General features: G+C 41.3%; 1 protein-coding gene and 2 non-coding genes across 3 annotated transcripts in view; all 3 read left to right on the forward strand.

Annotated features, from left to right (window-relative positions):
• Window positions 1-1,413: 1,413 nt before the first annotated feature.
• Window positions 1,414-1,486, forward strand: trnam-cau. The gene has a single exon. It is a non-coding gene; the product is annotated as a tRNA-Met (tRNA).
• A 439-nt stretch (window positions 1,487-1,925) lies between these two features.
• Window positions 1,926-1,997, forward strand: trnag-ucc. Its single transcript has one exon. It is a non-coding gene; the product is annotated as a tRNA-Gly (tRNA).
• A 3,791-nt stretch (window positions 1,998-5,788) lies between these two features.
• The window catches only part of LOC112259590 (glypican-5-like), a 222,053-nt gene continuing 205,689 nt past the window's right edge, over window positions 5,789-22,152 (forward strand). Inside the window, exon 1 of the mRNA XM_042328696.1 lies at window positions 5,789-6,302. Coding sequence (XP_042184630.1) covers window positions 6,134-6,302 — 169 coding nt within the window. The 5' untranslated portion in view covers window positions 5,789-6,133. The remainder of the gene's footprint in view (window positions 6,303-22,152) is intronic.

Genomic DNA, 22,152 nt, shown 5'->3' on the forward strand with positions numbered 1-22,152 from the left:
AAAGTATGTTGATTACTCATATCTGCTGTCATCCGCCTGACTCTACATCAGCTACACTTAGGACCCATTACACTCAGTTTGATGCAAGCCGCCCTGGCACCCCCTGACAACCGTGGGTCGAGGACATTTCTGGTTGCGACAACCAATCATATTGCCGTCCGCAACCAGGACGTTACCAAGAATTGCACTCGCCAACCAATCCGAGATGCCAGTGCAACCAAGAAGTAATCAATTATTAACCAATGAGGATATAGCTTTGGCCGGACCTTTAAACTCGAGAAGAGGACCATGGAAAAATATATTTCCTCTCAGGTAATTTTGTTCGGGAGTTATCTTTATTTTCTGAAGTAACGTTTACTATGAGCTATGGCGGGACCTTTAAAAGCTAGAATTAGACCATGGAAAAACACATTTCCTCTCAGGTTATTTTTGCGAGATATCTTTCTTTTCTGGAGTAACGTTAGCTACAATTATTGTTGTCTGCCGTTTTCATTCATCATCATCGATCAGAATATCTAGCAGGTAAGATCAGTGTATTAGGCTGCAGTAATATGTTTGCACGGTTATCAAGAGTGACAGTGTCGCTACAGTAACGTTATCCAACGCGTTAGTGAACTGGTGTTTTGACACCAACACATGTTATCGAAGTAACGTCAGCTAGTTTAACGTCCGATGACTCTGACCAAAATAGTCTGTTAACCCAACTATTTCCATACTAAACTGGAGTTATTATTTGCTTATTACAATAGCTAGCAATCTAAACAGTGTATTTTGAAAAAAAGAGTTGTTTTTAAAACCTCTTTTCTCTTTTAATGTAGCTATTTGGACTAGACATAGCTATAGGGCAAACACTGTCTTGATATCAAATAGGCTAGGGTCATCATGTTAATTATGAATCAAAAGGTACAAGCCGTATCCTATGCTCTTGCTTATGCTGGTGTGTCTGTTTGTGGTATAAAGATAACAACACAAGTAGCTACAGTTGATATACTTCATTTTATTGTTCCATCTATTAATCCAGTCTGCTCACTGATTAAAATGTATATTATTTATGCTTATTAAATACAAACTTTCCCCTTTATTTTCACAGCAGACATGGAGCCCAGGTTCAGAAAACTGCCAAATGGAAGCCTTGTCTTAACGGACAGTAAGGATTCCAGGAGTTACAGGACAAAAACTGCTAAAAGAGCATGGAGCAGGGCTGTGTCTCCAGACAAAGTGGTGGTACAAAATAAGTTACAAACAACATTTTAAAAAATTACAAAATACAAAAATGACAAAATAGCACAGTTGGTTAGGAGCCCGTAAAACAGCAGCTATCCCCTCCGGCGCCATGGGTTAAACATGGTGTATAGGGTCCAACGAAATGTACATGACCATTCTTCCATGATGTAATTATCAGCTTTAACAGAAGCCTCCTTAGCGCAGTAGGTAGCGCGTCAGTCTCATAATCTGAAGGTCGTGAGTTCGATCCTCACAGGGGGCAGTAGTTTTACCAACAGTCTCTTTAGCCCACAGAGAGTAAAATGTTGGCAACATAATTTAGTGTTTGTCGTCTGCCGAAATTGTTTTTATATCAAATTCAAACACTTCAATTGGCTAATGGTAGGTTGTAGAGGTGCTATAATGCAAAGGGTGTGTTACAATGCAAAGATTGTTTAGCCTAACATTAAAATGAAATTGATCTGGTAATGTAAAACGTAGGCTTTCTTTCACTTACCCTTTCAAAAGCGGACAGTTACAGCTAATTTAGATACGCAGTGTTTCGCGTAGTTTTCTTCTGAGCTGTGTACTCGGGTTCGATTCCCTGCCAGTGAAATAAGATCTTTTGTGTGACTCACCCTTTCACCGCTTCATGTACCTTGTTAGAAATATATTTTATATCACTTTCAAAAACTGAACTCTCCGAAGTAAATTTCAGCTAAGCGTTGGTGGTATAGTGGTGAGCATAGCTGCCTTCCAAGCAGTTGACCCGGGTTCGATTCCCGGCCAACGCAGCTCATTTTTGTGTTAATAAGAATAAAATACTGAAGTTTTATTCTAGGTCATGTGGTTTTTACTCTCTTTTACTTTGTTCTGTTCTATCGCTTTCTTTTTATCCATCCAGCCCTGAGTTCTGTTTCATTGACATGGCATGCAGTGTATTCAAAGGGCAGGGATGGGGTGGCCTGAAACTATTCTGCCATGTGTTCTCTCAATGATTTAGGCTGCAGCATGTTTTTCTTTCAGTAAACAGCCTTTATTTTAGCCTTTATTTTGATTTGGACAAATAACAGTGTATCACTAACACACATATATTCAATATATATATTTTTTTTTACATAAAATGTTGATAGTCAAAAGCCCCTTGCAGGTATAGGATGTGTCTCGTTGCCAACGGTGAGTCCAGGAAATTTCTGGTTGCGAAAACCAATCATATCGCCGTCTGCAACCAAGAGCCCACCTGCCCAACTACTCTGCCTGTCCTGAGCCCACCTGCCTGCTGTCCTGTACCTTTGGCCCACCTCTGGATTACTGACCTATGGCGGATTTGACCCTGCCTGCCATCCTGTACCTTTGCCCCTATACTTTATCGACCCCTGCCTGCCTTGACCTGTTACCTGCCCCTGTTGCTATAATAAACATTGACAGTCTGCATCTGGGTCTTACCTTGATTCCTAATACATATTGATGATATCGGCATTATTACCATAATTATTTACCATTATGAACACTACCCATGTTTTTGACATGAAGGATATAATATGTTACTATTGCAATGAAAAATTGAAATTATTGGGAGTTTAAACAATTATTTTTTGCCAAATACTTTATACACAAACAACATTTTTTGAATTCTATACCAAAATTACAAATATTGTGGATTGAATTGAATAATCTTAAAACATTATCCCTTGTGAATAACAACAAGAATAACATCTTCCTGAATCATATTTTTTTCTGAGTGAATACAATTGCACTAGAATTGTCGTTTTTTAAAATGTTATATTTATTATAGTTATTACCTTCTTGTTTAGACCTGTGTTTTGTTTTGTTAAATGTTTGATGTAGGGATGGATGTAAATTGTTGATTTTGTATGATGAATAAATAAAAATCGGAGTACAATTATTGTAGGAATTGAAAGGCACGAGGGGTCTTTCATGACGTCGAGAGATGCGTTTTTGAGATCAGAAGGAACAGCGTTTGCACTGTGTTAATTTCTGGTGAGTTATTTGCCAAGTTATATCATATTTTTGTTCATCAATGAAAATTCTGGAAAGTTCATGGTGTGTGCGCCAGTGGACTTTTGCCAGAGGAGAGAGAGAGAGATACATTTGCGCAGCAGGTCAAATAATGATATACAGACTAGATAGCCAATTCTAGATAGCCAATTCAAATCATATTGTGTAGTTTGGCAGGGTTATTTCGATAGTTAACTATTTAGCTATTAGCATGTATTCATGTCGTGTCCGATGTCCTAAAATAACTTTTAACCGCAAATGGCCAACACGGTTGATATGGGTGACGGTTGACGAAACCAACGCTGCATACCCGGTTGTAAAACAGTCTCTCAAGCGCTCAAAATTTGCTAGGATTCTCTTCTATTCAATACTGGCCATGTAATTCTGACAAAGTCAAAAAAACATTTGATTAGAATAGCCTAATTGAGAAGTAACTCCTATGCTGTCATGATCTCCCCTGAACGCTGAATATTTTAACCTTACAAATAGATACACGTCTTAGTTCGCTACCTCGCCCACCCTAGCCATTTAATCCCTGGTTCATTGAATGAGGGAATCATTTTTTATAAAGACATAAAACCTATTTGGTTGTAATTGTAGTGTTGCAGGGTGGTCAACCATCCCGGAGAGTCCTCGGGAGCTATTGGATGTGCAGGCTTTTGTTCCAACCCAGTTGAACACACCACATTGTAAAAAATAAAAAATAAAATCAACTGCTCAGCAGGACCTTGATAAACTGACTCTGGTGTGTTTGAGCGGGGTTGGATCAAAAGCCTGCACACCCAGTAGCTCTGCAGATGGAGGATTGACGGACCACATGTGTTTTAATCAGTAGCCTGTCAGTGCAGTATTTTACTTTGTGGGGGGTTGAGTGCCTTGCTCAAGGCCACAACGCAGGAGATATATAATACATGGTATCAGAGACTAGCAGCATTCCATTGTCAATACCAGTGATAATAATTCATGTTATTTTGCGAAGTGGTACCTTGCATCATACCACACAATTTTAAGTCACCTCTTTGGCCCATGGTGTCACAGATGTTTGTTTTTGCTTTTTTGGGTGGGAGTGACTTGAGTTTTCGGACATGTAAAGAATCAGTCCTACTTACCCGAATGACAAGTCTCGAAAAAAAGTTCATGTGGAGCCCTGGTCTAAAGGGATAGTCCATGGTAGCCCGTCATTATAAATAAGAATTGGTTCTTAACTGACTCCTAGTTAAATAAAATAAATTGTGTGCTTTGCAATTTCACCAGCTGAGGGCAGTATAGTACACTAAACAGTCCTGTATTTGCTCCAGCATGGTTGTCAGAAAGTTAGTTTTTTCCATAATCTCAGGCAAAATAGTCATTTACAGCTGCGTGTTCGGGTAAGTTTTTCACTGTCACCATTCACCAAAATATTATTCAGTCACCTGGAATTTGATTCCTAAGACCATATAGGCCTATTTGCATAATAAATAATTGTTTAAAATGTTTTTATAAAAGTTGTTTTATAAAGCCTGATATGTCAGATTGTCAAACTCAAGTGACACTTTGAATTCCATTAAAGATGTATATTTTGAATGAATCAACCATGCCCTTTATTGGGTTAAATAGGATGTCATTATCTATACTGTTTTATAAACTGGGTGGTTCAAGCCCTGAATGCTGATCGGCTGAAAGCCATGGTATATCAGACTGTATACCACCGGTATGCCCCAAAATTACTTCTTACTGTTCTAATTAAGTTGGTAACCAGTGTATAAAAGCCTTAAAGGACCTCGGGGGTTTGTGGTATATGGCCAATATACCATGGCTAACGGCTGTATCCAGGCACTGTGTCGTGCATAAAATCAGCCATTGTATATTGGCCATACACCAAATATAAATATCCAACCCACTGGGCATAGACGTCAAATGAACGTTTATTCCACGTTGGTTTAACCTAATTTTATTGAAATGACGTGGAAACAATGTTGATTCAACCGGTGTGTGCCCATTCGATATTATGTACATATCAGGCTATTGAGCATACTAGGGCTGCCTACCTCTTCTGCTTGTTATTTTTTTATTTGACTATGATTATTGCTTATTGTACTTCAATGTTGAGGGAGCTAGCGCACAAGCATTTCGATGAACATTTTATACCGTGACGAATAACATTTGATTTGATTTTGGTCTCCTTCGTTGTGTTGTGGGTGTGACAGATCTAAAGTGTAGGCTATGGATTTCCCAGGTCTAATACATTGATAAAATTTCAACATGACCTAAAAGGAATCGCCAGTGACCCACCAATGAGTCTAGACTCTCGAGACTCTAGTCTAGACCATATGGGAACACTAGATATAGTTTTATGTCAATGCACAATCCATCATGAAGCCATATGTTATGTTTAGTATTACATTGTTATTGATTACTGCATTGTTGCAGTTAGAGCTTGCAAGAAAGGCATTTCACTGTGTGCACGTGCCATTAAAAACGTGACACTTGAAATATAGCCTACAGAAAATCTTTGATGAAATGAAATAGCCCAACCTGAAAATGAGATATTATTTATTCATATCTGACACCCGTTCTGATCATAGAGGGTGGGGGGAGAGTGAACGCGTGTGCATAGCTTCGGAGAGAAGCGCATGGCTTGGGGGAGAGAAGTATGCACGCAGTCGAACAGCGCCTGTTGAGTGTGGGACGTCTACCAATCTTCGTCTACTACAATACCGTCTCTCCCCTCCTCAAGACAATATCCTATAGGCTCAGTGTGGAAGGGCCTTTATGCATTAAAACCAATAATGTGAGAACCCGATGCAGACCTCGTGTCATGGACGTTTAATTGTAACAACAGCTCCATTTTATTTGTGTCGTACCTTTTCTTAACCGGCGGTGAAATCATCGATTTACACTAACCTACTGATACCTGGATTGAGATGCGGCAATGTTCCGAGCAATATGCACACGTGTAAACTTCTGCTGGATTTGGCTGGCTGTTCTGTTTCTGCTGAAAGTAGAGGATGTTGGCGCTTACAGCTGTCATGAGGTGAAGACCGCCTTCCAGGTGCGACAGATCGGTCCGCTGAAGTGGGTACCGGAGACACCTGGAACAGGTAACTGTCTGCCTTTCCCGCGGGTCAACAGTGACAGGCTAGGTTAACATTTAGTTCTGCACATTGCAGCGAGATCATGTCGACTGATAGTTTTGTACTCAAATATAAAGGCATTTCTATTGCATTGCTTTCCAGTAGTGTTAGTTCAGTGTAGCCTATTCACATCTAAACGCTGTTGCTCTTGTACGTTTAGCCTATTGAAATTACAATTCTGCAGGTACATGAGAAGTGTTACGCATTTCAGAAGGCTAACACAGCTCATTTGTCATCACTTTCGATCAAGAAAATGCACAGGTATGGAGAAGGAGTTCGTGACATTTAGATTCACAGTCGGTATTGTCATTCATCATGCTCATGTCAAGAGCGCACGTGGTTGAGAGGAGTCATATGCTGAGAGTCGGTGTAATTAAGTAGAATGATTTGATATCACAGCCAAGCATCCCTGTATCAACTTGGCAATAGTATTGAATAAATAACTAGAATCTTAAAATCTTTAAATATTTCACAGGCCCAACCAGCTGCTTACCAAGCAAACATTCTGCCTTGAGAAATGAATGAATCATTTTGCTAATTTCATTGTCAGAGCGCTCAGCAGTGAGACACGTGACTTCTGAAGCCCAAGCTTTGAGCTGGAGAAAACCAGAGGGAGGAGAGAGTTTCTCATAGACTATAGACAGCTTTTCCCAAACTCGGTCCCGGGGACCCCAAGGTGCGCACGTTTTGGTTTTTGTACCTAGCACAACACAGCTGATTCTAATAATTAACTCATCATCAAGCTTTGATTATTTGAATCAGCTGTGTAGCGCTAGGGAAAAAACTAAACGTGCACCTCTTGGGGTCCCCGGGACCGAGTTTGGGAAACACCGGACTAGAACCTCTCTAGAGACAAGGTTACTGATGTTTTCCTCAGAAGTCAGATTTCTCTTAATAATTTCATGCCTGCGTGATGTTGAGGTCTGATACTTTTGGACCTATTCAGAACAAATACGAAACAGATAATTGGAAGCGAAGTTGAGTGCAAGTTTGAGGCTGATACAGGATAGGCTTGTGGACACCATCTACCGTATGTCTTCATATCTGTATGGAACATTAGGCCGACAGTAGCAGTAGGGCCATTATCGTCTTATAGAGGTTTGGCTACACCACAGGTCCACGGTCAGCTTTCTTGGTTAGCATATAATGACTAAGATTAGGAAACCTGATCCTAGATCTGTTTTTTGAGGCATAAACTATCTGGTGCTCTTAAAGGGATACTTCGGGATTATGACAATGATGCCCATTATCTATTTCCCCATAGTCCGAGTAACACGTGGCTACTTTTTTTTTATGTCTCCGTGTCAACTATTAAGGAAGTTAGAGGTAGCTTTGTGAGCAAATGCTAACTAACTTTAGCGTAATGACTGGAAGTCTATGCAGATACCCATAGACTTCCAGCAATTGTTCTAGCGCTAGTTAGCAACTTCCTGCAAACTGCACACAGAGACATAATAATGGTATCCACAAGTTCATCTGACTCTGGCCCAAATCTCTTTAAGGAGCAAGTGGTGAAGACTGTGGTTTGGGCTTGTATCCAGCAGCTATGCTGATTTGATTCAGTCAGTCCCCGGGGAGAGCTGGTGGTTTGAACCCCAAGATCCCCAATTGGTAGCGGCTAATTGGGGATCCTGGGGGTCAAACAGGAAACAAAACACAACAAATAATATACATAACATTACATCATCTCTGTCTCACACTTCAGAAATAGCAGATGTCTTTTCACAGTCCCCGTTGTTCCGTAAGGTGTTCCTTTATCTGGTTTTTATCTGTTTTTATTGCTAGCTTGAGTTAGCTGGGATGGCAGAGAGTTCCGTTTAGTCATGACTCTATTTAACGCTGTGCATTTCCCAGCTTCTGTTCTGGACTGGGGACTGTGAAGAGACCTCTGATTGCTTGTTTTGTGTTGTACCGATGAGTGTCTGAACTGTGTGCCAACTGCTTGAACAGACAGGTCGGTGCCTACAACACATCAACAGCTCGCACAAAGACCAATAGTGATGCAGTCAATCTCTCCTCAACTTTGAGCCAGGAGAGATTGACGTGCATGTTGTTGACATCGCCCTCCGTGTACAATTTAAGTGCAGTGCCGTGCTTTTCTGTTCTGGACCAACTGCAATTGACCTATGTCCCTCTTTGCTGAACATGACCACACTACTGGGCAGTAGTCCAGGTGCGACAAAACTAGGGCCTGTAGGACCAGGCTGGTCGATTGAGATGTCAAGAAAGCAGAGCAACATCTTATCATGGACAGATCTCTTCCCATTTTAGCAACCATTGAGTCGATATGTTTTGACCATGACAGCTTGCTGTCTAGGGCTACGCCCAGCAATTTAGTCTCCTCAACTTGCTCAATCGCCACATTATTCAATAGAAGATCTAAATGAGGTTTAGCATTGAGCGAGTGATTTGTCCCATAAACAATGAGATATGTTGCACCAGCCTATTGCTAGTTTATCCATTCTGAAACTGACTGGAGCTTTATGTTAAGGGTGTCAGTGATTTATTTTACTGTCGTAGCCGACGTGTATACGGTTGTGTCGTCAGAGTACATATACCCACAGGCTTTATTCAAGGTCAGTGGAAGGTCATTAGTAAAAACAAAACAACAATTGTCTAAGCCGGCTGCCCTGCGGTAACCCGCACTCAAACCAATTTGAATTAGAGGGTTCCAGTAAAGAAAACCCTCTGTGTTCTATTCGATAGGTAACTCTCAATCCACGAATAGGCAGAGGATGCAAAATCTGTCACACTTGCGTTTTTTTTCAGCAATAGGTTGTGATCAATGATATTCAAAAGCTGAACTCTAACAAAACAGCTCCCACAATCTTCTCACGATCAATTCCTTTCAGCCAATCATCAGTCATTTGTGTCAGTGCTGAGCATGTTGAGTGCCCTTTCCTATAAGCATGCTGACAGTCTGTAGTTCATTTGTTTTCTGTAAAATAACATTGGATTTGCTCAAACACATTTTTCCCCCCAAAGTTTGCTAAGCAATGGTAACACGTTAATCTTGTCAACAAAAAATGCATTAAAGTGGTTGGCAACATCAAAGGGTTTTGTTATGAACAAGCCGTCTGCCTCAATGAAAAATGGAGCTGTTCGCTTTTTTGCATAGAATTTCATTTAAAGTACTCCAGAGCTTTTTTTTTACGATCATTCTTTATATGATTTATATTTGTTCCGTAGTACCTTTTCTTCTTCTTTATGTTTAGCGATGACTTCATTTACTGTATGTTTGCCAGTCTGCTGTGTTGTCAGACTTATTTGCTATTCTCATTGCTCTCATCCCTCTCAGACATACAGTTTTTAAATTCATCATCTATCCAAGAGGAATTGGCCGTTCTAACAGTCAGTTTCTTAATGGGCGCATGCCTATCAGTAAACCGGAAGAAGCAGTTTCACAAATTCTTCAAGTGTGACATCATTACACACCTCTTGTATGATCGCTCATACACAGTTTTAGGGCCACTCTTTGGAACTTTGGTTTTTCTAGATATGGCTATTATATTATGATCACTACATCTGCTGGGTGTGGATATTGCTTTAGAGCACATTTCTTCAGCATTAGATGTGATGCGATCAATACACATGGATGATTTAGTTCCTGATCTGTTTGTAAATACCCTGGTAGGTTGACTGATAACCTGAACCAGATTGCAGGCATCAGTTACAGCTTGAAGCTTCTTTTTGAGCGGGCAGTCAATATTTAGGTCACCCCCCCAAAAAATACCTTTCTGTTGATATCACATACATTATCAATCATTTCACACATATAGTCCAAATACTGACTTTTAGCACTCAGTGGTCTATAGAAACATCCTATGAGAATAAGCTTTAGGTGAGACAGGTGAACCTGTAGCCATATTACTTCCACATCCTCTGACATGAGATCCTTACTCAGCCTAACAGGAATATGACTCTGGACATACATGGCAACACCCCCCCATTTGCATTTCTATCTTTCCTATATATTCTATGATCATGTATAACTACTACTGCATCATCAAAGGAATTATCTAAGTGTTTCAGATATGGCCAGAATATGAATGTTTTCTGATGTTAGTACGTTGTAAATTTCATGATACTTGTTTCTCAGGCTACAAATGTTAATAATATGGGCTATTTTTAGTCCTTTTCTGGGTTGCTTGTATGTTATTAGTGCTATTCTGAGAGGCTGCTCCGAGGTAGACATTTATATTTGAGCCGAGGAACAGGAACATAGGAACATAGATTAGGTTACTTACATTGACTGCACTTCTATTTCTCTGGGATATATTACGATATCCATGTCCTCTGTTGCTTATTATGTCAGGGAGGACTAGTGTGCTACCAAACCCAGACCGTCAGTCTCTTACGCAGGCCGCTATGTTGATAATCCTGGAACCCCTGCGGTCAGGGTGAATCCCGTCTCTTTTAAAGAGAGTTGGTTGCTCCCACAGCAAGTTAAAATTGTCACAAAAGGAGACATTCCTGTCTTTGCAAAGTTTCTTCAGGAACTCATTTAGTGCAGCGGGGCGGCTGTAACGTTCCGAACCCATTCTAAAGCACAGCAGGGGGCCAGAGAAGATTATTCTCTTCCCTTTGCCAACAAGGGTGTTCAAGAGAGTGTTGTAGTCTTTCTTCAGTTCCTCAGATTGCCTAAAGCGAATGTAGTTAAAGCCAATGTGGGTGACGATGGTGCCAATACTAGAGTAGTTGGCTAGACCTGTGGGCAGGAGGGAGTTGATGTCTTGGGCACAGGCGACTGGTTGACAGTGGACCTTGGTCGGCCCTAGGGCTGTTGTGGTGACCGTATGATTAACGCCACACTGGCGGTCACCAGTTATGAAGGCAGTCAAATTCCACATGACCATTTAGTCACTGTAATTAGGCTTCTCCAAGCTCTGATGCTGCTGCTGGTCATTAGTAGCTTACCAAACTTGCTAACTGCCTGCTACTCAGCACTCTATTGTCCTTTTAATCACTCTTACATCAGTGCAAATGTAATCGAAAATCTAATCAAACACTTCATGAGAGCCCATGAGCTCATGTTGCGCAACATTTCTATAGGCTGTGTAATTGCGGGAGAAAAGAGTGACGGCCGCTAATAAAAAGAGGAGGATCCCATCAGCTTTCTATTGGCTAGGCCTACCATTTTTATCTCTCAACTTTCCTAATATTAAGCACATTGCTTATATTTACAACAGGAGTATAGCCTACCTGGCTGGCATGGAAATAAACCACGGGGAAAAGCGTCCTCCATTTGCTATTTAAGTGCATTGATGGCATTTTTCTGCTTCCCCTGTTTTGTTACAGGTGTATGATAATGGTTCATTCTAAATCAAAACAAATGTCACACATATATTATTTAGTATATGTAAAGACAAGATTAGTCAAGAATAGTCTGATGGGTGACAATACTAGCCTGTGCATTATATATTATCTCTTGTGAATGATGCCCAGCATAAGAAACAATCATTTTTTTAATGCAACTTGTTCGATTCATAGTCACACACCTCATGTAGCCTATCCCATTGGCCTATACATTTTGATAAGGTTTGTATCACAACTAAAGTGGCCAAATAACTTCTTAAAATGAAGCACATTAATCCACTTTACAAAGGGTGCAGAGTCTCACTGGAATACATAAGCAGCTTGTGAGTTTCAAGTTTGGGGAAGATAATTTCACCATAAAAATGCCCCTTTATAATAAAAGCATTACATGCAAAATCACATTTGTGGTCACTTTTGATAATGGTGTATTCCGCTAATGGAACATTGCTGCGCTTATAATGTGAAGAAATAGTCTAATAGTTTATCAACATTTTAAGCTAAACATTCTGATCAGTTGCGTCAGCCACATTGCATAAAACAAGTTTTTGTTGATGCTAGTGGTTGTATTAATTTGGGATCTATCGCATCCCACAACAGTCCCAGACTATGTTTGGAATATTTATTTCTCGCACAGATTAGAATGTCAACTTTTGTACTATGGGGGAATAGTAGATTGACATAGGCTAGTGCTTTTGCTGTTCGTTAGACCTACTCATGTTGTTGGCTGACGAAAAGTAAATGTGGACAGTTCTTCCAATATCTTCAATATGCACCTCAGAATTGGATAAGGACAGGCACAGTTGGGTCCCTGATGTGTCTGTCTTCACTTGTAGCCTGTGAGAAATACCCGATGATGTGACAGAGAGTCATGTGAGTGAGAGACGCTTCGGATTGCGCAGCACACTCAGGGAGAAGGACACAAAGCAGCACTCCGGGCCGCAAAAGGCATGTATAAAAAAAATATGAAAAAAATAAAATACTCTGTTTATTCAGTTTTACACACAAGACAACACAGAACAAAATAAATTATATACTCAACTAGAAAAAATACAATATTTTTTTTTTTGCTTTAAAGATACCGTACTTTAGACAAGTTAAGTTAAACACACCAGGCAGAAGGCTACAAAGGTTAAATTAAAGGGCAATCTGTAGTACAGTGACAGAGCAGACACCTCACCATTGTTCCTGTAAACAGATAAGGGATAGGGGTGGAGAAATGCAACCACTCACAGACAGTCATGGCCACAGACCGACCATCCACTGGACCAAAAATGAAGTTTACAATGCTTTAAATAATAATCATTTTTATTTTATGTAAGCATGAACAAAATAAAAAATACAAACAGGGCAAAACAAGCGCACATTTTAGTCTCTGACCCGGCAAGATGAACAAGGCATCCGCAGGTCACAATCAATAAGCACTTCATCAACCTTAATGCCCCTCCCCCCCAAAAAAAACCCCACAAAGAAATGCTCATCCAACCCTTAAGTCACAGGGGAGTCAAATACAGACTTATTTTAGTTTTAATTGGAATGCCATCAGAGGATGGACTGTTTAAAGTAAGACCGGAATGGAGCCCAGGCCTCATTAAACAGTTTGGGGTTCCCACGTGTATTGAATTAAAACAATTCTAGTTTCAGAGAGCACAACACATCTCCCACCCAATATTTATAAGATGGGGGAGCTGTCATCTTCCAGTTCTGTAGTATTAGCCGTCTAGCTAAAAGAGTTGTGTAAGCAACAGTGTCCGACTGGATTCTTGAAAGGGGGGTACCTATGGGCAGTACTCCAAAAAGGGCTGTAAGGGGAGACGGATCTATAACAGTGTCATATATATCAGAGAAACATTTAAATATTAATTCCCAGAAAGCTGACAGTTTGTGACAGCCCCAAAACATATGATACAGTGTGGTTGGTTCCGTTTTACATCAGACACAGGTAGGATCAAAATCAGAGAATATTCTTCCTAGTTTGGCCCCGGACCAGTGGATACGGTGAACCACCTTGAGTTGAATGAGGCTGTGTCTAGTGCTAAAAGAGGACAAATTCACCCTGTGCAGCACAGATTCCCAGGTGTCTTCCCCAAGTTCCTCCCCCAAATCCTTTTCCCATCGAGTCTTTAAAGGCACCAAAGAAGTGTTCTGTAAGTCATTAATGATTGCATATACATCTGAAATTGCGCCCCTAGGAAGCTTGTTCAGCTCCAAGATGCTCTCTATAGCTGTATTTGCAGGCCTGTGGGGAAATTCAGGTGTGTTAGCTCTGACAAAGTTCCTAGTCTGGAGATATTGCGCTGAAATTTGCAGCCCAATAGTATGTCTGAAAATTTGGTAGAGCTAAACCACCCAATGCCTTAGGCTTCTGTAAATGTTTTCTACCCAATCTGAGGTACCTTGCCATCCCAAATAAAATACATGAATGTTTGATCCAGTGAATTAAAAAATATTTTGGAATAAAAATGGGTAAACATTTAAATTAAATTGGGCAACACACTCATTTTAATGACATTAATCCTTCCAATAAGAGAAAGAGGTAGCGAATTCCAAAAAGTAGAAGATTGTTTCAAACTGTCTGCTAGAGCAACAATGTTTTCCTGAAACAAATTTGAATATTTCCTTGTCACTTTAACTCCCAAGTAGGTGAATTGATCGCGGACAATCCTAAACTGAAAACTTGTAAAGAGCACTTTAAAGCAGCCTTTATTTACAGGAAAAAGCTCACTCTTGCCTAGATTCAGCTTGTACCCTGAGATTGATCGAAACCTTTTAAGAACAAATAAGGCACGTGGCAATGAGGTATCAGGGTTGGAGATAAACAGAAGGAGGTCGTCAGCATATTTAGCCCTGGTGATGGCTAGGAGAGAAACAAGGCACTTACATATATATAGGATCTTAATTTGATGAAGGAAAGGCAGATGTTCTTCATGATTTACACACTTTAACTGAAAGCCTGCACTAACACACGGTTGGTTAAATACTGAACAAAAGTATAAACGCAACATGCAACAAATAAAAACAATGTGCTGAGTTACAGGTCATAGAAGGAAATCAGACAATTTAAATAAACTCATTAGGCAGGGGCGCAGCCATGGGTGCCAGGCCCACCCCTTGGCAGCCAGGTCCACCCACTGGGGAGTCAGGCCCAGCCAATCAGAATACATTTTTCCCCACAAAAGGGCTTTATTACAGACAGAAATACTCCTCAGCACCCCCCTCTCCACTCAGACGATCCCACAGGTGAAGAAGCCAGATGTGGTCCTGGGCTGGCTTGGTTACACTTGGTCTGTGGTTGAGAGGCCGGTTGGACGTACTGCCAAATTCTCTAAAACGATGTTGGAGACGCCTTATGGTAGAGAAATGGACATTCAATTATTTGGCAACAGCTCTGTTGGACATTCCTACAGTCAGCATGCAAATTGCACGCTCCCTCAAAACTTGAGACATCTGTGGCATTGTGTTTTGTTACAAAATGGCACATTTTATAGTGGTCTTTTATTGTCTCCAGCACAAGGTGCACCTGTGTAATGATCATGCTTTTTAATCAGCTTCTTGATATGCTACACCTGTCAGGTGGATGGATTATCTTGGCAAAGGAGAAATGCTCAATAACGGATGTAAATTTGTGCACAACATTTTGAGCGAAATAAGCTTTTTGTAAATATGGAACATTTCTGGGATCTTTTATTTCAACTCATGAAACATGGGACCAACACTTTACATGTTACATTTATAGTTTTGTTCAGTATATTAACAGTATTGCACTTTTCATGTAGCCTAATTTTGGCCAACTAATAGCCTAACCTCAGATCAAGCAACTTCATGGACTGAACGTTCAAATCATCATACATCTGTATCATCAGCAGGGCTACACTCCTGTCTCTTTTCTCTTCCCTGTGGTTCTGTTTCTCTTTGTGATATGTGTGGTAACATTTGTCTGTCGTTCCTTCTAATTCCTCTGTCCTTCTCATGCCTTGACATGTGAAAATAACACATCGGAATGTTTAGACGACAAGGTGGTTATCATCACCAAGGCCAACCGAGCCTCTCTTCTCTTTATTCTGCTCTTATTAGCTATTCCATTTTTCAAATATCTGCGGTAACGTCTTCATTTCTCTAAGGCCTTTGGAAAGTTTGGGAAACAGAAATAATGTTTCCCGTCTTGAGGGTTTCCATGCCTGGATTGAATTCTATTTCAATTTAATAAGAACATTGTGAATGTAAAAAAAAAAAAGAGTTTTGATCTCGGGCTTGCCCTCTCCTCGAAACCGTGTCCTTTGAAACGGAGCAGATGACTAGCTGCTTCCAGAGATGACTCAGATTCATGTGACATCTAATACCGATGTGGACACAAACCACAGCCACTGGCAGGCTGTGTCTCGCTCTGCGCCACATCCAGGGATAGAGGCCACTGCCACTTAATGTTGTCTGACTCGGTTTGCTGTAACAGGGAGAAGAGCAACAGATAGCCTTCCCGTCGAACATACCTAGAGGTGCATCCAAACCACTCAATATGTTTGTTTTGGTGGCGGTGGCGTCGTCCCGGGCAACGGACGGTGCATGTAATTTCCAGGCAGAGCTGTTAGCTGGTTGTAAGCCCCTTGTGAGACAACGCAGGGGGACTGGGCCTTGTGAAGATGTCACCAGTCTGAATGGAAGCATTTGAGCCGCTGCATGACAAGCGTTTACAACATGCAGTGAAATTGCAGCAGGCAGGGTATAGACAGCAGCTGACAGGCCTAGAGGATAGAGTGAGGTTTGGACTGATATGTGTGTTTGTGATTGGGGACAAAGTGAGAGCAGAGGCATAAGATTGGAATGACTGGCATGTGTTGCTGTGTTTCCATCCATACTGTACTGTACTGTAGAGAAGTCTACTGGTCTGTGTTTCCACCAAGGCCTCTAGGTCTGACTGTCCCCTTAAATTGAGTGCTCTACATTTTTCTCCTTTAGTTTTCCATCTAATTGGTCACCCTCTATTTTTCTATCTCTCTCACTCACTTCCTCCATCTCGCCCTCAACTCCACTACCCCCAGCTAATTCAACACAACCATATTTGCTCTAAAGTCTTGTTTGTTTCTTTTTATTTGGAGTGGTCCAGAAGAGATTGCTTTGGGTCAGGCCCGTTCCCTCTTCAAAGTGCTGACCAGGGGATGGGGGGGATACGAGGGTGTGTGTGTGTACAACTAAGACTCTCAGATCAAATGCCAAGCATAGCAGCGCTTGATATTTGAAGTGCCGAAACCTTCGCTTTTTTAATAATTCTGTGTTTGCTTTAGGTTTACAGTGCTGCGTTTCATTCATGTGTGGTGAACTGATTCCTCATCAAGCGCCGTAGGAGTCTGGCTGCGGGGAACATTAGAGCCAGCCAATTGGATATGGGGTAGTGATGCGAGGGCCAGCTTGTTTGTTCACCCACCCGACTATGAGTGAAAATCTGAGGCTCGCACCCGACCCTGATCCACAAAAATAGAAAATGTGTTGTACAGTCAGAGATAGCGCAGCAATTTATTTTACAGACCTTTTTAGATCGGCCTATGTTTCTGCTTATAATTTCCAACATTTTGGTAGGCTATTTGTTAGTCAACATGAATGTAATTAGGTACATGCAGCTTCTCTTCTGTCATTACTTGTTGCCCTAGAATACAAAATAATCCCTTGCTCAACAGAATAATGTCATAAATCAGCAGAATGAATGCTTCAATTTAGTTGACATTGGTAAGGCTTTTCTCTTTCATCTCTTCTTCTCTCGTGCAGCAAAGACATTTAGGGACCAAAGAGAAAATGCAATTACATTCCAAATGACATAATTTTAAAGGAAATTAAAAGCTGTGAAAACATGTTTCTGGAGAGATTTCAGTTCTGCTTGGATGCGTATTTAATGTGGTTGAAATACTATCAGCTTTTATGATGCTGATAAAGATAGAATCTTTACAGACGGTCCCTAACCGTGCATTCTTTCTCTCAAGATGCTTAAAGAAAGAAAGAATATTTCTCCACTCCTGTTCCCGAGTACAAATGTACATTTGGTGTATAATTTTACTGCAAGAAATGATTAATATATTATATTAGGCTATATGAGAGGTTACAGACCTAGTGTCAGTGTCCAGATTTCATTTAACCCATCTGAACAGTAGCCAGCAGTTCCCTTGACGTGCCATTTCGAAGTCCCCATCTTGTGACTGTTGAATTTGTTTAGCGCCTCACAATCATCACACATAACATAGCGGACACTTCACCAAATCTTTCCCAAACATTCGGCTAATGTTCTGGCCCTCCCTTCTTATTTTCAACTCTCCATTTTGAAAGATTTTCTAAAATCCGACATTGTCCTTTTTTCGTCAGTGGATTGACATGATCTTTTTCTGCCCAAGTTCCCAAAAGCAATTGGCAATTGGAGTGTGGTGCGGCGGTCTAAGGCAATGCATCTCAGTGCAAGAATCCAGGCTGTATCACATCCGGCCGTGATCGGGAGTCCCATAGGGCGGTGCACAATTGGCCCAGCATCGTCTGGGTTTGGCTGGAGTAGGATGTCATTGTAAATAAGAATTTGTTCTTAACTAACTTGCCTAGTTAAATAAAAAAACACATAAAAACTAAAACAATATTTGGCACGCTACAATAAGGCCCTAAAGCTTAGGCTTAGACTACGCACTAATGCCAGATAAAAAAATAATGAAAGGAAACCCTCAATGTAGCCTATAGATATGAATTGCACAAGAATTAGACATTTATATATTTTTTTATGCATTGTTTATTCTTTATTCAACCCGCCCGCCACCCACCCACTCTTCATACACAAAATATTTCATTACCCTAAACACGCCCGCAAAGCGCTCCATATCGACATTACGAGGGCTTGCTGATCTAGCGCTTTGGAGATATATCAATTAGAGGGCAGGCGTGGAGCCGCTCCATTCATAAGCACACACACGCTACAGTTGGCAGCTGCTTCCTTGGCCTGTTTAGATATGGCACCCCTCATCACTGTGTGGCTCAAATAATGACATTCTTGAGGTCTACCAAGGCTGCTCAGATCACAACACACAGTTGCATTTTTATTATCAGTTATGATAATGTAATATGAGAATGCAACTTACAGTCTCCTCACACATTCAGTCTATGTGGTACCATGTGGGACTTGAACCCTCCACTTTGTTGCTGCAAGCACGAGTGTTCCTATCAACCGAGCCATCGGAAGTCCTTGTGTTTAGCATCTCTCCAACACAAAGACGGGTCACGTCATGTGTTTATGGTAAGGGAATGGGATGGGAACGCAGCATGTTATCACATGTTGCCACATCTTTGCCTGGTTACAACATCAAAAGCGTCTGGCAGCGATGCAAAGCTAACGATGCTCTTTTATTGGCTGCAGTTATTTTAAGCTCGTTTACAATAGGCCTCCTCACAGATGAAGCATACACATTGTGCGCACACGTCCCCTCCACCCCCACACCCTCCTCTATACCTCCACATAAAGCCTCAGAGTCTTCGTTGGTATGTTTTTCTCCACCCCGACTTACTGACCACCTGCTCAGTAATTATCCCAGAAATGGCTCAACAGCTTTATCTTTCATAAAAGTGGCGATGTGTGGCTGTAGGAAGACGACTCAACAAAACAAGCTGCCATGAGATCGAGTTGGAGATACAGGAGCACTTCAACAGTGTTCAATGAAAGTGTCTCCAATGCCACACATGACCATCTCACATACTGCAGACACAACTTTACAGCGTAGTTTGGTCAAAGGCGATATTGTTTGTTCACTGTCTGTAGTCTTGGCAACGTACGCTTGGCATGTCCTCAGCAGGTCTGTTGCAGAAGCAAAGGTCATGTGGTTTGGTAAGAAGAATGCCTCTCCACAGGTGTGATTACTACCTCTTAGGGTTTAGAGCTTCAGGTAGTCACCTCATACAAGTACTTGGGTGTATGTCTAGGCGGTACACTGTCCTTCTCTCAGCACATATCAAAGCTGCAAGCTGAAGTTAAACCTAGACTTGGTTTCCTCTAATCGCTCTTCTTTCACCCCAGCTGCCAAACTAACCCTGATTCAGATGACCATCCTACCCATGCTAGATTACGGAGTCATAATTTATAGATCGGCAGGTAAGGGTGCTCCCGAGCGGATAGATGTTATTTACCATTCAGCCATCAGATTTGCCGCCAATGGTCCTTATAGGACATATCACTGCACTCTATACTCCTCTGTAAACTGGTCATCTCTGTATATTGCAAGACCCACTGGTTGATGCTTATTTATAAAACCCTTTTAGGCCTCACTCCCCCCTATCTGAGATATCTACTGCAGCCCTCATCCTCCACATACAACACCAATTCTGACAGTCACATTCTGTTAAAGGTCCCCAAAGCACACACATCCCTGGGTCGCTCGTCTTTTCAGTTAGCTGCAGCTAGCGACTGGAACGAGCTGTAACAAACACTCAAACTGGACAGTTTTATCTCAATCTCTTCATTCAAAGACTCAATCAGGGACACTCTAACTGACAGTTGTGGCTGCTTTGCGTGATGTATTGTTGTCTCTACCTTCTTGCCCTTTGTGCTGTTGTCTGTGCCCAATAATGTTTGTACCATGTTTTGTACTGCTACCATGTTGTGCTGCTGCCATGTTGTGTTGCTACCATGTGTAACAAATCTCGTCTGAGGAGGAGTAGGAAGGATCGGACCAATATGCAGCGTGGTAAGTGTCCATGTTAATTATTTATTCGACTGAACACACGAAACAAAATGACAAAGTGAAAGGAAGAAACGAAACAGTTCTGTCAGGTGAATACACAAAACAGAAAACAACTACCCACAAATCATAGTGGGATCACAGGCTACCTAAGTATGGTTCTCAATCAGAGACAACGATTGACAGTTGCCTCTGATTGGGAACCATACCAGGCCAAAAGCAGAAATACAAAACATAGAACAAAAACATCAAATGCCCACCCCAACTCGCGCCCCGACCAAACTAAAACAGAGACATAAAAAACGAACTAAGGTCAGGACGTGACACCATGTTAGTGTCAAGTTGTGTTGCTTGCTACCATGCTGTGTTGTCATATGTTACTGCCTTGCTATGTTGTTGTCTTAGGTCTCTTTTTATGTAGTGTTATGTTGTCTCTCTTGTTGTGATGTGTGTTTTGTCCTATATTTATATTTTATGATTTTAAATGTTTTAAATCCCAGCCCCCGTCAACCGCAGGAGGCCTTTTGCCTTTTGGTAGGCCGTCATTGTAAATAAGAATTTGACTTGCCGAATTAAATAAAGGTTAATTAAATAAAAAATAAAAATGAATAAAAGGACTGCCCTCAGCCTAATGTTCTCAGTCCAATCCCTCTCCCAACAGTGTCATCCCATTCTGAATCTGCTTAATGTGTCTTGAGTCGGGCTAGACTCAGGATCTCTTATTAGATTTCAGTCTAAGTTGGGCTGGTCTGGTGGGTGTTTATTGGATACTAGCCTCTGCTGAGTCCCCAACAACCGGGTCCTCCAGTTTGCAGGGGAAATGGAAAGAGAGCCTGTGACGTGACTTTATCTTTTGGATGTTAACAAGGCAACACTCCAATACTCCTAGTGATTGGTTAAACAGTGTAGAACAGAACCTCCCCCCAACAGTTGTTTTCTTCTTGTCAAGACCAGTATGTAGGGGATCTAGTTTCAGGCAATTCTTTTACATCTGCTACATTAGGTTTCTTGGATACCACCCAGGCCCCTACCTTATTGGGTGTCTGTTCTGAAGTGTGAACTGGCCAGTTATTTTCCTTTGTTAAACTTGTTTCGTAACATCAAACAGGCAACGACTACCATGTAGATTTGCTTTTGTGTCATTGTCATAAGCGCCTTCTCATAACCACTGTCGTAACCGCTGGATTTGATGGAAAGGCTGGGGTTGAAGTGATCTTTTGTTGCGTATGCTCCTTTGCTCCAAAGGGGCGTTATGACAGGATGAAGGTGTCAGCAGTAGAGCCTAGCAGGTCATCTGGGAGAGTAAGCCCAGTTGTAAGGCACCTCCACCTTATGAAAAAAAAATGACTGAATTACTGCACAAACACTTTAGTGCAGTAGTGACTATGTAGACTTGTAGGGATTGTTTAGTGAATGTGTAGTTTATGCACTACTCAGGATACGCAAGTAGAGTTTTGTAGTGTTCAGTAGGACAAAGTGTTTTCAGTAGTAAATAGGTAGATCTTTACTACTTGATGTTGGTAGTAAATAAGTAGTCACAAAAGACTACACTGGCTTTTCGCGACCGCAGAAGACAAATAAAGAAGTAGTTGGTTGTTGTTAGCGAGCTACTGTTTTTGTCCATCCGGAATGTAATCGTCTTCCATCCTTCATCATCCTGTCTTTCATAGCCCTTATGCTGGCACCATCTGTAAGATTAACTTTCCTTTATGTTTCATGAATACTGTCATGTCGTTGCATAGCCGGAAATCCAAGATAGCGCAGCAGTCAGGCGTATTTGTCTTCGTCTTGTCGTGTCCCAATCTTTTTATATC

Source organism: Oncorhynchus tshawytscha, linkage group LG10 (assembly GCF_018296145.1).
Source record: "Oncorhynchus tshawytscha isolate Ot180627B linkage group LG10, Otsh_v2.0, whole genome shotgun sequence".
In the NCBI taxonomy this organism is placed as follows: Eukaryota; Metazoa; Chordata; class Actinopteri; order Salmoniformes; family Salmonidae; genus Oncorhynchus; species Oncorhynchus tshawytscha.